Raw genomic sequence first — 18,327 nt, forward strand, 5'->3', positions numbered from 1 at the left:
CATCCTTTTTAAAAGAAGTTTTTGTTTGTTTACGGTGGTTCTTTAATGTTGCCCAGGGTTGTCACAGACTTGTGGCTCAAATAATCTCACCTCAACCTCCCAATTAGCTGGTACTATAGATATGAACATAAAGTAAACCATTTTTACAACAATAACACTAAGATAAATAGCTTATGTGGTGTAAGGTTATCTCCAATATTAGTAAATAAAGACAAATTCATGCTGCACAATTAGTATTTACATGATAACTTCTGCGTGCCTATTTTCCAGCTTATGAAGGACACTGAGGTTCTCTGTACTTACAGGACACTTCCGATAGTCGTCTGCTGTGTTTGCGGCTTGTAGCAATTCCGCAAACATCTCTGGTTTAAATCGTTCATGCCTTTCCATCATTCTTTCAACTTCATTGCTACAAAAAAGAAAAAAAGAAAAAAATTAGAAGTCTTAATCAAGCCTAGCCAATGAACTTATAACAGGTCTATAAATTACTCTTGGAATTTTGAGTATTAATGCATACTGATAGGCATGTAGTACTTTTCTCCTGAAAACTTAACGAGACAGTGAAAAATTACTAACTTTGGAAGGTAAATGAAAAATTAAGACTAATATAGAATCCTGTGAGTGCAACTTTTTAAATTTTTAATAACTTATTTACTTTTCAGATGTCATCATGCTTTTATATTTAGGCCCAGGCTGGCCTAAACTTATTGAAATTCTCCTACCTAAGCCTCCCAAACACTCCGATTAGAGCTAAGTGTCACCCTGTCCTGCTATACTTTTGTTTAGGACTACTGGATGAGGGTAAAGATTCTATGTGGAAGTAGTTCTAACATAAAATTTTATTTATTCTACTAATTAATAAGTACGAGTTTGAATTTAAATCCCACTCTAACAAACACACATTGTAGAAAAGTTTCTTTCTTTGGCCTAAAGTTCCCAGAGGCAGAGTTAGGCATTTGAGCCAGGAGATGGCTGACTCCACCAACAAAGGTGCCCAAGTGCTAGACTCATGTCTTCCGCTTCTACTGTGAACACTTTGTTAGAGCTGGGCCAGACAGTTACCTACATTACTAGAAACTGTCCCTCACACCTTAAAATATCAAGGTATGTGATACCTTAAAACAACTATTTAAACATTTCCAAAAGAAACTGTTAAAGGTCACACACCATCCATCACTATGTTCCATCCTAGCTCTGTGTTCTAGACACACTCGATGGTACTATAACTATGCTTCATAGTTGCATGGTTTAAATAATCCACAAGTATTCAGTAGCCAAAAGCATTCCTTCAACACACTATACAAGTACACTAGAAAGTAGTCTGATAAACATTCAAACTGCACGTGATGGTTAACAAACCTCACAGTATCAGAGTTAACGGTTAATTTTGCAATCAGACAGACCTGGGTTTCAATCTTAATCCATCCACCTATGGTAGATTTATCCAATTAAGCTCATTAAATTGACAAAGGACTTAAGTAATTTTGATTGACTGATGTTACATAAGGCCTAGGATAGACTTTGTATCTTATCTAGCTGCTTCATAGGGAGGAAGAAGAAAGGAGCTGGCAGACAGGCAGGCAGTAAATATGGCAGAATTTTAAGGTGGCTGTTGAGATCTCAAATACAATACCCTATGTAAACACTGTATTTGTGGGGTTTTTTTTCTTTTCACCTCATCCTAGCTTTTATCACCATAAAGGAGACGATGAAAGTGGTGGGAAACATGGCCAGAACAAAAGAGAACATCTTAGTAAAGATGAAGTTATCATGTGCAGTTCATTTACCAATGTGTCTCATTTCAAGTTCATTTTTGCAGTTCCAAAGATCTGCTATACATATAAAAGATATACATTCTATATATTTTATTAAATGATGCATTTAGTCTGAATTACTCCAAAATCTGAAATTTGAGTGCTAAAATCATGTTATGAATGGTAAACTATAAACCCAAGTTTATGTGATGGGTCATGCTTAAGATGTAGGCTCTCTACAGACACTACATAAAATCACTCTCAGATTATGTGTATAAGGTACATATTCATCAAATGAATTCCATATTTAGCCTTAGGCTCCACCTCTAGATATATACAAATATTTCAAACCGAAATTTAGGCAAGCACTTCAGGTAACTGATATTAAGCTAAATTCTAAGTCTTTAGCTGAGAAAGCTAGCTGGGCTCTCTTGTGAAAGCACATTTGATAGTGTCAGATGGGAAAATGCACACTAGTATATAATTTTACAGAATAAACGCTCACTGTGCTTCAAAGTGTGCCTAGCCTGTTTGTTGAGTGTGCTCTGGGAGGTCTTACCACAGGGCTGTTGTAGAAATGTAGCGCACGAATTCAGTGAAGGGTAGAGGGTCTGAAGATGCTCCACAGCTGCGGCACACACACTACAGGTAAACACATATGCTTAATCTACCAATCATGAGACAGACGTCTAGTGTCCAATCAAATAACTGAGACATTTCACCTGTTCATACAGAGTCATGGCAAACTTCTGATGAGTGACACAAGATTTGGAGGTGCACATGTCGGCATCCCTGCTTGGCACCAGGTGAAAATGAATCCTTGCCAATATGTTTTCCTAATTAAAAAATTAAAAAACACAAAGAAAGAAGTTGCTGATCTTGCAGAGAACACCTTAGAACATAACTACTTTTAACTGTGCAGTTTCCGAAGTGTAAACGCAGGTTGTCATAAATGCTAGCTTCCTGATTTCCTCGCTAACCACTGCAAAAGTCAAGTATTCACCTTCTGCAATGCTATCTTAAAAAAGAAAAAAATGTAAAGCCTTATTTTAAATACCAATCATAGTGGTTAATATATAGAATTCAGTATCAGAAGCATTTTTCTACATTCCCAGTGTTCTCTTATTAAGTAAAACCAGGTTAACTTTTTAAAAAGTGTGTGTGTTATATGTGTGTGCACTTGTATCTGCAGGTGCAGGCACAGGTGCCTATAGAGGCCAGAAGACAATTTCAAGTGTCATTCTCAGGAACACCCACAACATCCTTTGAAACAATGTCTCTCATTGGCCAGGAGCTTACCAATTAAGCTAAGGTGCTGGCCAGTGAGCCCCAGGAATTCTCCCGTCTTTGCCTCCTTAGCTCTGGGATTGAGTGAGTGTGTGTGTGTGTGTGTGTGTGTGTGTGTGTGTATGTATGGGTAATTTTACAGGGATTTGAGAATCAAACTCAGGTCATCATGCTGGTTAGGCAAACCAACTCAGCTCTTTTCTGCTCCAGATTACCATTTTATATTCCTACTTGGACCAGCTGGTCTATAGAACTTCAGTGACTCAATGGCTTCACTTTAGAGTAATTCAAGTAATGTCCTTCTATGAATTTTCAGATTTATACCATAGATCAGTAAGTGGCAACCTTTTCATTTTATTATTTTAAAGAGTAAATCATTTTACTTGCTGGGCCCCCTGCGACACACCTCCCTCAGGCAGGAGGCCCTGCTTGCATTACTCCTACCTACCTGCTCCCAGGGCCCATGTCCCCATGCGTAGCCAGCCAGACTAATGACCCCGTGGTTTGAATGGCAATGGCTCCCATAGGCTATCATTTCAATACTTGGTACCCTATGGTGGCACTGTTGGGAAGAATTAGGAGGTGCGACCTTGTTGAAGGAGGTGTGTCACAGGGAGTGGGCACTGAGTGGGTTTCAAAAGTCCATGCCTGTCTGCGTTAGCTCTCTCTGCTTCCTACTTGTGGACTAAGATGTAAGTAGGCTCTTGGCTACTGCTCCAGTGCCATCCCTGCCTGCCTGCCTCCTGCCACCAAAAGTCATGCACTCACCTTCTGAACTCCAAGTCACAATAAACATGTTCTTTTATGAGTTGCCTTGGTCTTGGTGTCTCTTCACAGCAATAGAAAAGTAACTAACCAAGACAGACTCCTAGTAACTTACCACTCTGCCCACACTCAGTGTCTCTCAACTATCATTTGAGAAGGCCTGTTGAGGCATGGGCTGGTGCTTTGTATTTGATTGCTAATTATTTTCCCTGCTCCCCTCAAGGTCTGCTTGCTGTCTTTTATGAGCAGACACTCCCGTATCTCAAAACGTAACCTTGCCTAAGAAATTATTCCTGATTGGCCTGATTATTCCTGATTAAAAGGCCTAAACATGGCAGAGCATAACGGGGTAGGTGTGTCAAAGTCGAGGGTGTTAGGAGGGAAGGCTCTTGGGAAGGAGGAGCACACGGGGACTGGCGCAGGGAGCACATAGGCACTGAAGGAGGAGCACACGGGGACTGGCACAGGGAGCACACAGGCACTGAAGGAGGAGCACATGGGGACTGGCACAGGGAGCACACAGGCACTGAAGGAGGAGCACATGGGGACTGGCGCAGGGAGCACATAGGCACTGAAGGAGGAGCACACGGGGACTGGCACAGGGAGCACACAGGTACTGAAGGAGGAGCACATGGGGACTGGCACAGGGAGCACACAGGCACTGAAGGAGGAGCACATGGGGACTGGCACAGGGAGCACACAGGCACTGAAGGAGGAGCACATGGGGACTGGCGCAGGGAGCACATAGGCACTGAAGGAGGAGCACACGGGGACTGGCACAGGGAGCACACAGGTACTGAAGGAGGAGCACATGGGGACTGGCACAGGGAGCACATAGGCACTGAAGGAGGAGCACACGGGGACTGGCACAGGGAGCACACAGGCACTGAAGGAGGAGCACATGAGGACTGGCACAGGGAGCACACAGGCACTGAAGGAGGAGCACATGGGGACTGGCACAGGGAGCACACAGGCACTGAAGGAGGAGCACACGGGGACTGGCACAGGGAGCACACAGGTACTGAAGGAGGAGCACACGGGGACTGGCGCAGGGAGCACACAGGCACTGAAGGAGGAGCACACGGGGACTGGCACAGGGAGCACACAGGCACTGAAGGAGGAGCACATGAGGACTGGCACAGGGAGCACACAGGCACTGAAGGAGGAGCACACGGGGACTGGCGCAGGGAGCACACAGGCACTGAAGGAGGAGCACACGGGGACTGGCGCAGGGAGCACACAGGCACTGAAGGAGGAGCACACGGGGACTGGCACAGGGAGCACACAGGCACTGAAGGAGGAGCACATGGGGACTGGCACAGGGAGCACACAGGCACTGAAGGAGGAGCACACGGGGACTGGCACAGGGAGCACACAGGCACTGAAGGAGGAGCACATGGGGACTGGCACAGGGAGCACACAGGTACTGAAGGAGGAGCACATGGGGACTGGTGCAGGGAGCACACAGGTACTGAAGGAGGAGCACATGGGGACTGGCACAGGGAGCACACAGGCACTGAAGGAGGAGCACACGGGGACTGGCACAGGGAGCACACAGGCACTGAAGGAGGAGCACATGGGGACTGGCACAGGGAGCACACAGGCACTGAAGGAGGAGCACACGGGGACTGGCACAGGGAGCACACAGGCACTGAAGGAGGAGCACATGGGGACTGGCACAGGGAGCACACAGGCACTGAAGGAGGAGCACACGGGGACTGGCACAGGGAGCACACAGGCACTGAAGGAGGAGCACATGGGGACTGGCACAGGGAGCACACGGGGACCGGCACAGGGAGCACATGGGGACTGGCACAGGGAGCACACAGGCACTGAAGGAGGAGCACATGGGGACTGGCACAGGGAGCACACAGGCACTGAAGGAGGAGCACATGGGGACTGGCACAGGGAGCACACAGGCACTGAAGGAGGAGCACACGGGGACTGGCACAGGGAGCACACAGGCACTGAAGGAGGAGCACACGGGGACTGGCACAGGGAGCACACAGGCACTGAAGGAGGAGCACACGGGGACTGGCACAGGGAGCACACGGGGACCGGCACAGGGAGCACACAGGCACTGAAGGAGGAGCACACGGGGACTGGCACAGGGAGCACACAGGCACTGAAGGAGGAGCACACGGGGACTGGCACAGGGAGCACACAGGCACTGAAGGAGGAGCACATGGGGACTGGCACAGGGAGCACACGGGGACCGGCACAGGGAGCACACAGGCACTGAAGGAGGAGCACACGGGGACTGGCACAGGGAGCACACAGGCACTGAAGGAGGAGCACACGGGGACTGGCACAGGGAGCACACAGGCACTGAAGGAGGAGCACATGGGGACTGGCACAGGGAGCACACGGGGACCGGCACAGGGAGCACACAGGCACTGAAGGAGGAGCACACGGGGACTGGCACAGGGAGCACACAGGCACTGAAGGAGGAGCACACGGGGACTGGCACAGGGAGCACACAGGCACTGAAGGAGGAGCACATGGGGACTGGCACAGGGAGCACACGGGGACCGGCACAGGGAGCACACAGGCACTGAAGGAGGAGCACATGGGGACTGGCACAGGGAGCACACAGGCACTGAAGGAGGAGCACATGGGGACTGGCACAGGGAGCACACGGGGACCGGCACAGGGAGCACACAGGCACTGAAGGAGGAGCACACGGGGACTGGCACAGGGAGCACACAGGCACTGAAGGAGGAGCACATGGGGACTGGCACAGGGAGCACACAGGCACTGAAGGAGGAGCACATGGGGACTGGCACAGGGAGCACACAGGCACTGAAGGAGGAGCACACGGGGACTGGCACAGGGAGCACACAGGCACTGAAGGAGGAGCACATGGGGACTGGCACAGGGAGCACACAGGTACTGAAGGAGGAGCACATGGGGACTGGCGCAGGGAGCACACAGGCACTGAAGGAGGAGCACATGGGGACTGGCGCAGGGAGCACACAGGCACTGAAGGAGGAGCACACGGGGACCGGCACAGGGAGCACACAGGCACTGAAGGAGGAGCACACGGGGACTGGCACAGGGAGCACACAGGCACTGAAGGAGGAGCACATGGGGACTGGCACAGGGAGCACACAGGCACTGAAGGAGGAGCACACGGGGACTGGCACAGGGAGCACACAGGCACTGAAGGAGGAGCACATGGGGACTGGCACAGGGAGCACACAGGCACTGAAGGAGGAGCACACGGGGACTGGCACAGGGAGCACACAGGCACTGAAGGAGGAGCACATGGGGACTGGCACAGGGAGCACACAGGCACTGAAGGAGGAGCACATGGGGACTGGCACAGGGAGCACACAGGTACTGAAGGAGGAGCACATGGGGACTGGCGCAGGGAGCACACAGGCACTGAAGGAGGAGCACATGGGGACTGGCGCAGGGAGCACACAGGCACTGAAGGAGGAGCACATGGGGACTGGCACAGGGAGCACACAGGCACTGAAGGAGGAGCACATGGGGACTGGCACAGGGAGCACACAGGCACTGAAGGAGGAGCACATGGGGACTGGCACAGGGAGCACACAGGCACTGAAGGAGGAGCACATGGGGACTGGCACAGGGAGCACACAGGCACTGAAGGAGGAGCACATGGGGACTGGCGCAGGGAGCACACAGGCACTGAAGGAGGAGCACACGGGGACTGGCACAGGGAGCACACAGGCACTGAAGGAGGAGCACACGGGGACTGGCACAGGGAGCACACAGGCACTGAAGGAGGAGCACATGGGGACTGGCACAGGGAGCACACAGGCACTGAAGGAGGAGCACATGGGGACTGGCACAGGGAGCACACAGGCACTGAAGGAGGAGCACACGGGGACTGGCACAGGGAGCACACAGGCACTGAAGGAGGAGCACACGGGGACTGGCACAGGGAGCACACAGGCACTGAAGGAGGAGCACACGGGGACTGGCACAGGGAGCACACAGGTACTGAAGGAGGAGCACATGGGGACTGGCACAGGGAGCACACAGGCACTGAAGGAGGAGCACATGGGGACTGGCACAGGGAGCACACAGGCACTGAAGGAGGAGCACATGGGGACTGGCGCAGGGAGCACATAGGCACTGAAGGAGGAGCACACGGGGACTGGCACAGGGAGCACACAGGCACTGAAGGAGGAGCACATGGGGACTGGCACAGGGAGCACACAGGCACTGAAGGAGGAGCACATGGGGACTGGCGCAGGGAGCACATAGGCACTGAAGGAGGAGCACACGGGGACTGGCACAGGGAGCACACAGGCACTGAAGGAGGAGCACACGGGGACTGGCACAGGGAGCACACAGGCACTGAAGGAGGAGCACACGGGGACTGGCGCAGGGAGCACACAGGCACTGAAGGAGGAGCACACGGGGACTGGCACAGGGAGCACACAGGCACTGAAGGAGGAGCACACGGGGACTGGCACAGGGAGCACACAGGCACTGAAGGAGGAGCACACGGGGACTGGCACAGGGAGCACACAGGCACTGAAGGAGGAGCACATGGGGACTGGCACAGGGAGCACACAGGCACTGAAGGAGGAGCACATGGGGACTGGCACAGGGAGCACACAGGCACTGAAGGAGGAGCACATGGGGACTGGCACAGGGAGCACACAGGCACTGAAGGAGGAGCACACGGGGACTGGCACAGGGAGCACACAGGCACTGAAGGAGGAGCACATGGGGACTGGCACAGGGAGCACACGGGGACCGGCACAGGGAGCACACAGGCACTGAAGGAGGAGCACACGGGGACTGGCACAGGGAGCACACAGGCACTGAAGGAGGAGCACACGGGGACTGGCACAGGGAGCACACAGGCACTGAAGGAGGAGCACATGGGGACTGGCACAGGGAGCACACAGGCACTGAAGGAGGAGCACATGGGGACTGGCACAGGGAGCACACGGGGACCGGCACAGGGAGCACACAGGCACTGAAGGAGGAGCACACGGGGACTGGCACAGGGAGCACACAGGCACTGAAGGAGGAGCACATGGGGACTGGCACAGGGAGCACACAGGCACTGAAGGAGGAGCACATGGGGACTGGCACAGGGAGCACACAGGCACTGAAGGAGGAGCACATGGGGACTGGCACAGGGAGCACACAGGTACTGAAGGAGGAGCACATGGGGACTGGCGCAGGGAGCACACAGGCACTGAAGGAGGAGCACATGGGGACTGGCACAGGGAGCACACAGGCACTGAAGGAGGAGCACATGGGGACTGGCGCAGGGAGCACACAGGCACTGAAGGAGGAGCACATGGGGACTGGCACAGGGAGCACACAGGCACTGAAGGAGGAGCACATGGGGACTGGCACAGGGAGCACACAGGCACTGAAGGAGGAGCACATGGGGACTGGCACAGGGAGCACACAGGCACTGAAGGAGGAGCACATGGGGACTGGCACAGGGAGCACACAGGTACTGAAGGAGGAGCACATGGGGACTGGCACAGGGAGCACACAGGTACTGAAGGAGAAGCACATGGGGACTGGCACAGGGAGCACACAGGCACTGAAGGAGGAGCACATGGGGACTGGCACAGGGAGCACACAGGTACTGAAGGAGGAGCACATGGGGACTGGCACAGGGAGCACACAGGTACTGAAGGAGAAGCACATGGGGACTGGCACAGGGAGCACACAGGCACTGAAGGAGGAGCACATGGGGACTGGCACAGGGAGCACACAGGCACTGAAGGAGGAGCACACGGGGACTGGCACAGGGAGCACACAGGCACTGAAGGAGGAGCACACGGGGACTGGCACAGGGAGCACACAGGCACTGAAGGAGGAGCACACGGGGACTGGCACAGGGAGCACACAGGCACTGAAGGAGGAGCACACGGGGACTGGCACAGGGAGCACACAGGCACTGAAGGAGGAGCACACGGGGACTGGCACAGGGAGCACACAGGCACTGAAGGAGGAGCACATGGGGACTGGCGCAGGGAGCACACAGGCACTGAAGGAGGAGCACACGGGGACTGGCGCAGGGAGCACACAGGCACTGAAGGAGGAGCACACGGGGACTGGCGCAGGGAGCACACAGGCACTGAAGGAGGAGCACATGGGGACTGGCACAGGGAGCACACAGGCACTGAAGGAGGAGCACATGGGGACTGGCACAGGGAGCACACAGGTACTGAAGGAGGAGCACATGGGGACTGGCACAGGGAGCACACAGGTACTGAAGGAGAAGCACATGGGGACTGGCACAGGGAGCACACAGGCACTGAAGGAGGAGCACATGGGGACTGGCACAGGGAGCACACAGGTACTGAAGGAGGAGCACATGGGGACTGGCACAGGGAGCACACAGGTACTGAAGGAGAAGCACATGGGGACTGGCACAGGGAGCACACAGGCACTGAAGGAGGAGCACATGGGGACTGGCACAGGGAGCACACAGGCACTGAAGGAGGAGCACACGGGGACTGGCACAGGGAGCACACAGGCACTGAAGGAGGAGCACACGGGGACTGGCACAGGGAGCACACAGGCACTGAAGGAGGAGCACACGGGGACTGGCACAGGGAGCACACAGGCACTGAAGGAGGAGCACACGGGGACTGGCACAGGGAGCACACAGGCACTGAAGGAGGAGCACACGGGGACTGGCGCAGGGAGCACACAGGCACTGAAGGAGGAGCACATGGGGACTGGCGCAGGGAGCACACAGGCACTGAAGGAGGAGCACACGGGGACTGGCGCAGGGAGCACACAGGCACTGAAGGAGGAGCACACGGGGACTGGCACAGGGAGCACACAGGCACTGAAGGAGGAGCACATGGGGACTGGCACAGGGAGCACACAGGCACTGAAGGAGGAGCACATGGGGACTGGCACAGGGAGCACACAGGCACTGAAGGAGGAGCACATGGGGACTGGCACAGGGAGCACACAGGCACTGAAGGAGGAGCACATGGGGACTGGCACAGGGAGCACACAGGCACTGAAGGAGGAGCACACGGGGACTGGCACAGGGAGCACACAGGCACTGAAGGAGGAGCACACGGGGACTGGCACAGGGAGCACACAGGCACTGAAGGAGGAGCACACGGGGACTGGCACAGGGAGCACACAGGCACTGAAGGAGGAGCACATGGGGACTGGCGCAGGGAGCACACAGGCACTGAAGGAGGAGCACACGGGGACTGGCGCAGGGAGCACACAGGCACTGAAGGAGGAGCACACGGGGACTGGCACAGGGAGCACACAGGCACTGAAGGAGGAGCACACGGGGACTGGCACAGGGAGCACACAGGTACTGAAGGAGGAGCACACGGGGACTGGCACAGGGAGCACACAGGTACTGAAGGAGGAGCACACGGGGACTGGCACAGGGAGCACACAGGCACTGAAGGAGGAGCACACGGGGACTGGCACAGGGAGCACACAGGTACTGAAGGAGGAGCACATGGGGACTGGCACAGGGAGCACACAGGCACTGAAGGAGGAGCACACGGGGACTGGCGCAGGGAGCACACAGGTACTGAAGGAGGAGCACACGGGGACTGGCACAGGGAGCACACAGGTACTGAAGGAGGAGCACATGGGGACTGGCACAGGGAGCACACAGGTACTGAAGGAGGAGCACACGGGGACTGGCGCAGGGAGCACACAGGTACTGAAGGAGGAGCACACGGGGACTGGCACAGGGAGCACACAGGTACTGAAGGAGGAGCACATGGGGACTGGCACAGGGAGCACACAGGTACTGAAGGAGGAGCACATGGGGACTGGCACAGGGAGCACACAGGCACTGAAGGAGGAGCACACGGGGACTGGCGCAGGGAGCACACAGGCACTGAAGGAGGAGCACACGGGGACTGGCACAGGGAGCACACAGGTACTGAAGGAGGAGCACATGGGGACTGGCACAGGGAGCACACAGGCACTGAAGGAGGAGCACATGGGGACTGGCACAGGGAGCACACAGGCACTGAAGGAGGAGCACATGGGGACTGGCACAGGGAGCACACAGGCACTGAAGGAGGAGCACATGGGGACTGGCACAGGGAGCACACAGGCACTGAAGGAGGAGCACATGGGGACTGGCACAGGGAGCACACAGGCACTGAAGGAGGAGCACATGGGGACTGGCACAGGGAGCACACAGGCACTGAAGGAGGAGCACACGGGGACTGGCACAGGGAGCACACAGGCACTGAAGGAGGAGCACATGGGGACTGGCACAGGGAGCACACAGGCACTGAAGGAGGAGCACATGGGGACTGGCACAGGGAGCACACAGGCACTGAAGGAGGAGCACATGGGGACTGGCACAGGGAGCACACAGGCACTGAAGGAGGAGCACATGGGGACTGGCACAGGGAGCACACAGGTACTGAAGGAGAAGGGAAGAGAGCCGAGATGGGTTAGTGCAGAAGAGACATGACCAGATTGGCAAGGATGGAGGAAAGCAGCCCAAAATAAGCAAGTATTTATGGAATTATGGATGGGAGGTAGCCCAGATAGAAATGATTCAGCTAGATGCCATGGGATAGAGGCTGGGAGCTAATGGAAGGTAGCTCAGGAGATAGTATCTGCCGTGCTCCAGGTGAAGTAAGGCTATTCTAAATTCCATCAGGTGTCTGTGTCTTTATTAATTATGAAAGTGGGTTAAATAATACCACTGTCATAATTATAAGCCTAATAATAAACACTTTTAGGCCATCCTCTTAAAATAACAGTAACAAAGGTCCTATTTGCACTAACAGTGATTAATGTAGAAATGCACAACTGGCCAAAGTTTAGAGAATGAGACTGCAGAAAAGTTGGTCCTAAGAGAATAAATATGAAAAAAAATATATATATACACACACATATTTATATGTATGTTTATATGTAAACACACACACACACTCCTGCAATACCCACTCCTAAGGCTCAATATCATTGATAGTATATCAAGACTGTAAGACTGCAAGCTGGGGACAACTATAAGGAAACACTGTCTTCTGGATAAAGCAGAGCAGTTACACATTCAGGTATGTTTGGATAGCACACACAAAACCTGTGCAAAGAAGCCAGACTGAATCTCAGCATTGAGAGGGAAGATGTGCATACAATTCCCCGCTTAGCCACGTAGCCTTTGGCAACTGTCAGCTGTAGTGCAGGGAGAGGAAGAGACAGTTTCCCGAGCGTAGCTGCTGTTAAGTCAGTCACTCTCCAGCGGAACTACACACTCAAAGGACCTGGGCAGCACAAAGTGGTCTTAAAATACTAAAAACAAAATAGTACACAAAGTTGGGTGCTTGGTGTGTATATATATTATATAAATATAAAAAGAATTATATGTATATTTTTATAAACTAACATGTAGTAAAATTCAGAGCATAAATAATCAAAACTCAATACACAACATAGAACAGAATGATTTAAATTCAATCTCGAAAGATGTACAAGAGGTACAGAGGCACTGACCAGTTCTGACATTCTTTGTCTTTATAAGTGTTTTGTCTTTAAACTTGCATCACACAAAGAATTAAAACTATTCTTCTAACCTCTTAAGGTTTGTCAGAGATACTTACAAAGCACTCGGCAGCATCATCCATGAGGCCAAGCTGAAATCTCTGCTCATCTTTGAAGCTTTCTGCAAGAGCATGCCTTATGTTATCTGAGGGAAGTGCTTTTTCTCGACTGTGTTGAAATTGGGCAAATATTGTCTAGAAATCAAAAGTATATCAGCAGGTTGAACGCCAACAACTTTATAAACACTTTAATAATTTCACTACAACATAAATAGCATACCCATACCGAGAAATGAATACAAGAACCGAGGAGATGGCTTGGAAGACAAAACACTGGCTTAAGGACTGAAGTCTGAACCCCCAGAAAAAGCCAGGTGGCATAAAGAGCCTGACTGCAATCCTGCTATGCAGAAGGCAGAGACAGGGAGTCTGGGCTTACACACCGTCTCCTACTCTACAAAAGGATTACGCTCCATGAGAATGGAGTTTTGGTGGTGTTGTTTAGGTTAAGAGGGTCTCATTATGTAGCTCAGGGCAGCCTTGAACTGGAAATTTACCTGCTTCCACATTCCAAGGGTGGGAAGAATCTAGATTGTTACAAATTATGCTCACTGCACTAACTCAGTAATGGGAGCAGCATCTAGAACTCAGTAGTAGCTGAGAACACAGTCATTAAAATAATTACAAAACAGTCAATAGTCTCAAGTTTCATATTATTTAAAATATTAATTATTAAAATATTAATTATAAAAGTAGAAGACAAAAACTTGTCATATTTTAAGCATTCATTTTAAATAATCATCCAAATTAAAAATTTGGAGAAACAATAGTAGCTACTAGTAGTTACCTTCAATGCACAAAATATGCAGGCATCTCCCTGACAAACATGTCCAGTTAGAACTCTCAAGCTTCTTCGGAATATATCTAATTGCCATAAAACCTAGAAAACATTTGAATGAGAAACAGAATGACACTGTTTTCGCTATGAAAAAAAGAAGCATATTTTGACATTTTAAAAGCAGTAAAATAGTAACTTCTTTGACCACCTGTATAGCTGGACTTGTGTAATTACTTGAAACAATGGAAAACACAACAATTCCTAGAAGAAATCCCTACTGATTCACATGAAAGCCCGACGGGCACAAAGCGCCCTCCCCAAACAACCCTAAAGTTTTCAGTTAAGTATCTGGACACAGACAGGAAATATGGGATACTATGTAAAGACCTTGGCAGAGACATGAAAGAGGAACTTGGAGCCACCGAAATCTAGGAAGGAAATACAATTAGACTTTAAAGCTGGGATGTACTAAATAGTGGTCAGTGTGGGTGACCGATATGTGTGTGTTCAGTCATCCGAGGTGAAAGACTCCTGGGGTGATAGAGGACAAGACGGTCAGTGGAAGTCAAGCAATGATGTGAATATATTCACAGCCAGTAAGGAAGAAACAACAAAAATCCTGTAATAGTTGAAATAAATCCATCCAGCATCTAAATCCCACTTTGTAAAACCTGCACTCTACAGTGGACTAACAGTGGCATCTCACACCGCTGTTGTGAAGAGCAGACAGTACACAAAGTGTAACGGTGCATAGCAGGACCTGACACAGAGCCCATGCGCACGCAACTACAGCAAGCAAGATTCCTTGTACCTTTCAGTAATTTCTTCAAATAATGTAAAGAACCAACTTAAGACATCTAAATTCTCTCAATTAAAAACAATATGTTAATAAATACAAAATGAGCATTTTGCAAAGTACTTGCTAGTACTTAATAATTTTCTTATATATTATCTCTTAGCATATCATAAAAACACAAGATTTAAATCCATTTTCAAGAGACTCAGCAAAGATGAGAAAGATTAAGGACAGCAACATGTTTAACAACACAAGCTCTGAAGGCAGATGGCCTGGGTTCCAGCTGCAGTTCTTCAGCTGAGCAGCTCCTGAACTGACAGACAAATGCTTTCTGGAGCATCTAACTCCAGGAGTTGTAAAGATTAAATGAACTGGTATACGTATGGCCTTACAAGATGTATTCCTCAATTTATTTCTGAGCAAGCTTTAAAAATAATCATAAAACTGACTATTAAGAAGACAGAATGTTTTCTGACAGAGCGTCTATTTGAATAGTAGTTCTGTCGATGAGAACTGGCTTTGCAATCAGCCTGTGGCGGCTGCTGGAGTAGGTGGGACAGAGCGCTGCAGAGTCCTCACCAGGGATCACACAGGCTCCCCCCAAGTACTCCAGTAAGTGCAAGGAGGATGTCATCTTGGACCAGGGAATAAACCACTCACATGAACTATAAATCATGCTCAGAGTTCAACAGTCAAGGTGGAAAACTTAAGTTCACAGAGCACTGGCTGAAGAAAAGAAGCATCTGAAAAGAAATTAACCTTACGAGTAAATAAAACTGTCCCTGCCCCAGAAACTAGACCACCAAGATGATCAGTCTGCTTCCAACTAAGTTAATCTTACTCCAGGATGAAGTTCCAGGTTCTCTTTAGGAATCCTGAAATATCTGTAACCTCACAAGGTGAAACTTCTGTGATATCCAATAAAAACTAACAGTCATTAAAGCAAAGACAAGAAAAAAACAAAACAAAACAAAACAAAAAAACAAAACAAAACAAAAAACAAGAAGGAAGGAATCACAAAAACCAACCAACCAACAACAAAAAAATCCTACACAAAACAAAACTCCAAAAATTTATATAAAGGGCGAAATTAGTAGGTAAACACAGGAAAACAATTCATAGGCTAGAGGTTAAGACTGAACAATGATGCTCAGACATGAAGACATATATCAAGTATTTACTAGTAAAAATCACAATGTCTAAGATAAAAAAATATAGTATGACAAATAGCATATTAGACATTGAAAAGATAAAGAACTTCAAGATGCAGATACAGAAACCACAGGAATGACAGAGTCCATGCCACTTGAAAGCAACAGTATGTTATCTAGAGTCCTCCACAGGAGGGAAAGACAACTGCCTGAAGCAATAATAGTAAACACGTTCCAAATTTGATTGAAATATCAAATTGACAGCTTCAAGACACTCAACAAACTCAACCACGAATGACACTAAGAAAATTGCTGAGACACAGCACTGTAAGCTAGGGATAAGGAAAAACCTCCTGCCTCTACCTGCCAAGAACTGAGACTAAAGGCATGCCCCACCACACCCAGCTTTAATGTGCTAATCTTCCAAACACAGGAGTGAAATGGATTTCTTTCAATCATACAAAAGCTAAAATAATACATTATTAATAGGCCAGGACTATAAAAAATATTAGTAAAGGTCATCCAGGCAGAAGGAAAAGATGCTACATTGAAAGGTGGTTCTATTTAATGTATCAGGAAGTACATTACAACAGAAAGTACATAAACATTAGATAGAAAAATAGTCTTTACTTTAAGATATTCTTAAATTTTTAAGCATTTTTAAGCATTATGAATAAAAATGTTCTTATACCAGAGCCATGCTAAAATGTTCAGTGAGAGAGTCTTCTGCACCACTAAAAGTAACATTAAGGTATTCCAGGGCTGGGAAGCGGACTCAGCTGAGTAAGTTCTGGTCACGCATGCCTGAGGACCTGAGTTCAGATCCCTGGACTCATGTAGGAACCAGCTATGGTGAAGTGTGTGTAACCTCAGGGCTGGGGAAGGAGGAAAGAGAGGTAATTCCCTGAAGCTCAATCAAGACAGCCTAGCTGAATGGACGAGCTGCAGGTTCAGTGAGACGGTGCCTCAAAAAATGAGGCGGAAAGCAGCTTGGGCCTGACATCTGATGCTGACTTCTGACTTCCATGCACTGCACACAAGGTAAACCTATATGCCCATGCATGTATAGAGGTACATCCAACCCTACACACGGAAGTCATTCCAGTCTACGGGGAGTTAATAGAACGTTTAAATAAGAGGCCCTTGAAAGCACTGAGAGAAAGGCTGAAACAAGTGATTGGTGGTCTCACCTGTACAGCACTATTAAGAAAGCAGCTGTTCTGTCCTGGCTCATTCAGCAGGCCTACAGTAGGTGCCAGGGACAGCAAACTTCCCGCTTGATAGGCTTTCCCAAGATTACCACTGGGTTTCCGTAAGAATTTTACCCAGGCCATTTTCAAGCAACTTGTTTTGCATGGGAGTTAAGTAATATGCTTATGTGGTATTTTGGAGAAGAAAGTGAGTGATGTCCCGAGCTGTCCGCTGAATTCCACTGCAATCCACGATGGCACTGTATGCCTCCAAGTCCATCTTGTTCCTGGTGTGCTACATTTCTGAGGACTTTCATAAGTAAAAACAAAGTAATCGCTGAAGTTGTGAATGCTAAAAAGCAAGCTATTTTAAGTAAGGCCTTACAGATTTGATAACTCTTAAATTTTATAAGTTGTACAACATTAACCAAAAATAATTTTAGCTGCTAAAAATATGAGGAATTGGCCATTTTCTTTAATGTGTAAGTATTTAGTTCTGAGGGGTTAAAAGTAGAGGAGATACAAGGTGCAGAGCAGGCATCTGCAGGTTCCTCTGCTCAGCTGTTTTCTTTATGCTTCTTTAGTGAAGTAGCTTTTCTCTGATCCGGGTGACATAATCAAAGGTGACTCCCTGTTCATCAGCATGCCCTCAAAGCAAATCTACAAAAATAGAGAAGAAATGCTTAAATTAAAGCTGATCAAAATTCACTTATTATTTCATAAGTCACTGAATAAATAATTGCAATTCATTATCAGAAGGGTTACGCTAGCTTGCATTCTAAAATATAAAATGAAAAATATTTCATTTAGATTTTTTAAAAGCTGGTAGGACATTAATCATTATCTACCCCAATTGTAATGTTGAAAGATATCATAAAAAATATTGTCTTAAAAAATTAGAACTGAAGTGGTATTCTGTATTTGTCAACAATAAGTTATTGTATTAAATAAACATACAGTTTACAAATAGATTGTTTTTCCAAGTTATAACTGATATTATAACTGACAAATGAATTAAACTAGAGTAAATAAAACCC

General features: G+C 49.4%; 1 protein-coding gene across 2 annotated transcripts in view; it reads right to left on the reverse strand.

The window, feature by feature from the left end:
* USP53 (ubiquitin specific peptidase 53) overlaps nucleotides 1-18,327 on the reverse strand; it is a 59,273-nt gene that overhangs the window by 28,638 nt on the left and 12,308 nt on the right. The window contains exons 2-7 of one of the 2 annotated variants that reach the window (XM_084757810.1): nucleotides 17,291-17,950; nucleotides 14,163-14,255; nucleotides 13,376-13,510; nucleotides 2,477-2,590; nucleotides 2,314-2,396; nucleotides 304-409 (exon numbers count right to left, since the gene is read on the reverse strand). In XM_084757810.1, the coding sequence (XP_084613936.1) occupies nucleotides 304-409; nucleotides 2,314-2,396; nucleotides 2,477-2,590; nucleotides 13,376-13,510; nucleotides 14,163-14,255; nucleotides 17,291-17,434 (675 nt within the window). In that variant the 5' untranslated portion in view covers nucleotides 17,435-17,950. Of the gene's footprint in view, nucleotides 1-303; nucleotides 410-2,313; nucleotides 2,397-2,476; nucleotides 2,591-13,375; nucleotides 13,511-14,162; nucleotides 14,256-17,290; nucleotides 17,951-18,327 lie in introns of those variants that run through there. The other variant, XM_084757811.1, reaches the window with a different exon arrangement.

This window comes from Acomys minous (genome assembly GCF_964271855.1).
Source record: "Acomys minous genome assembly, chromosome: 14".
NCBI classification, from domain to species: Eukaryota; Metazoa; Chordata; class Mammalia; order Rodentia; family Muridae; genus Acomys; species Acomys minous.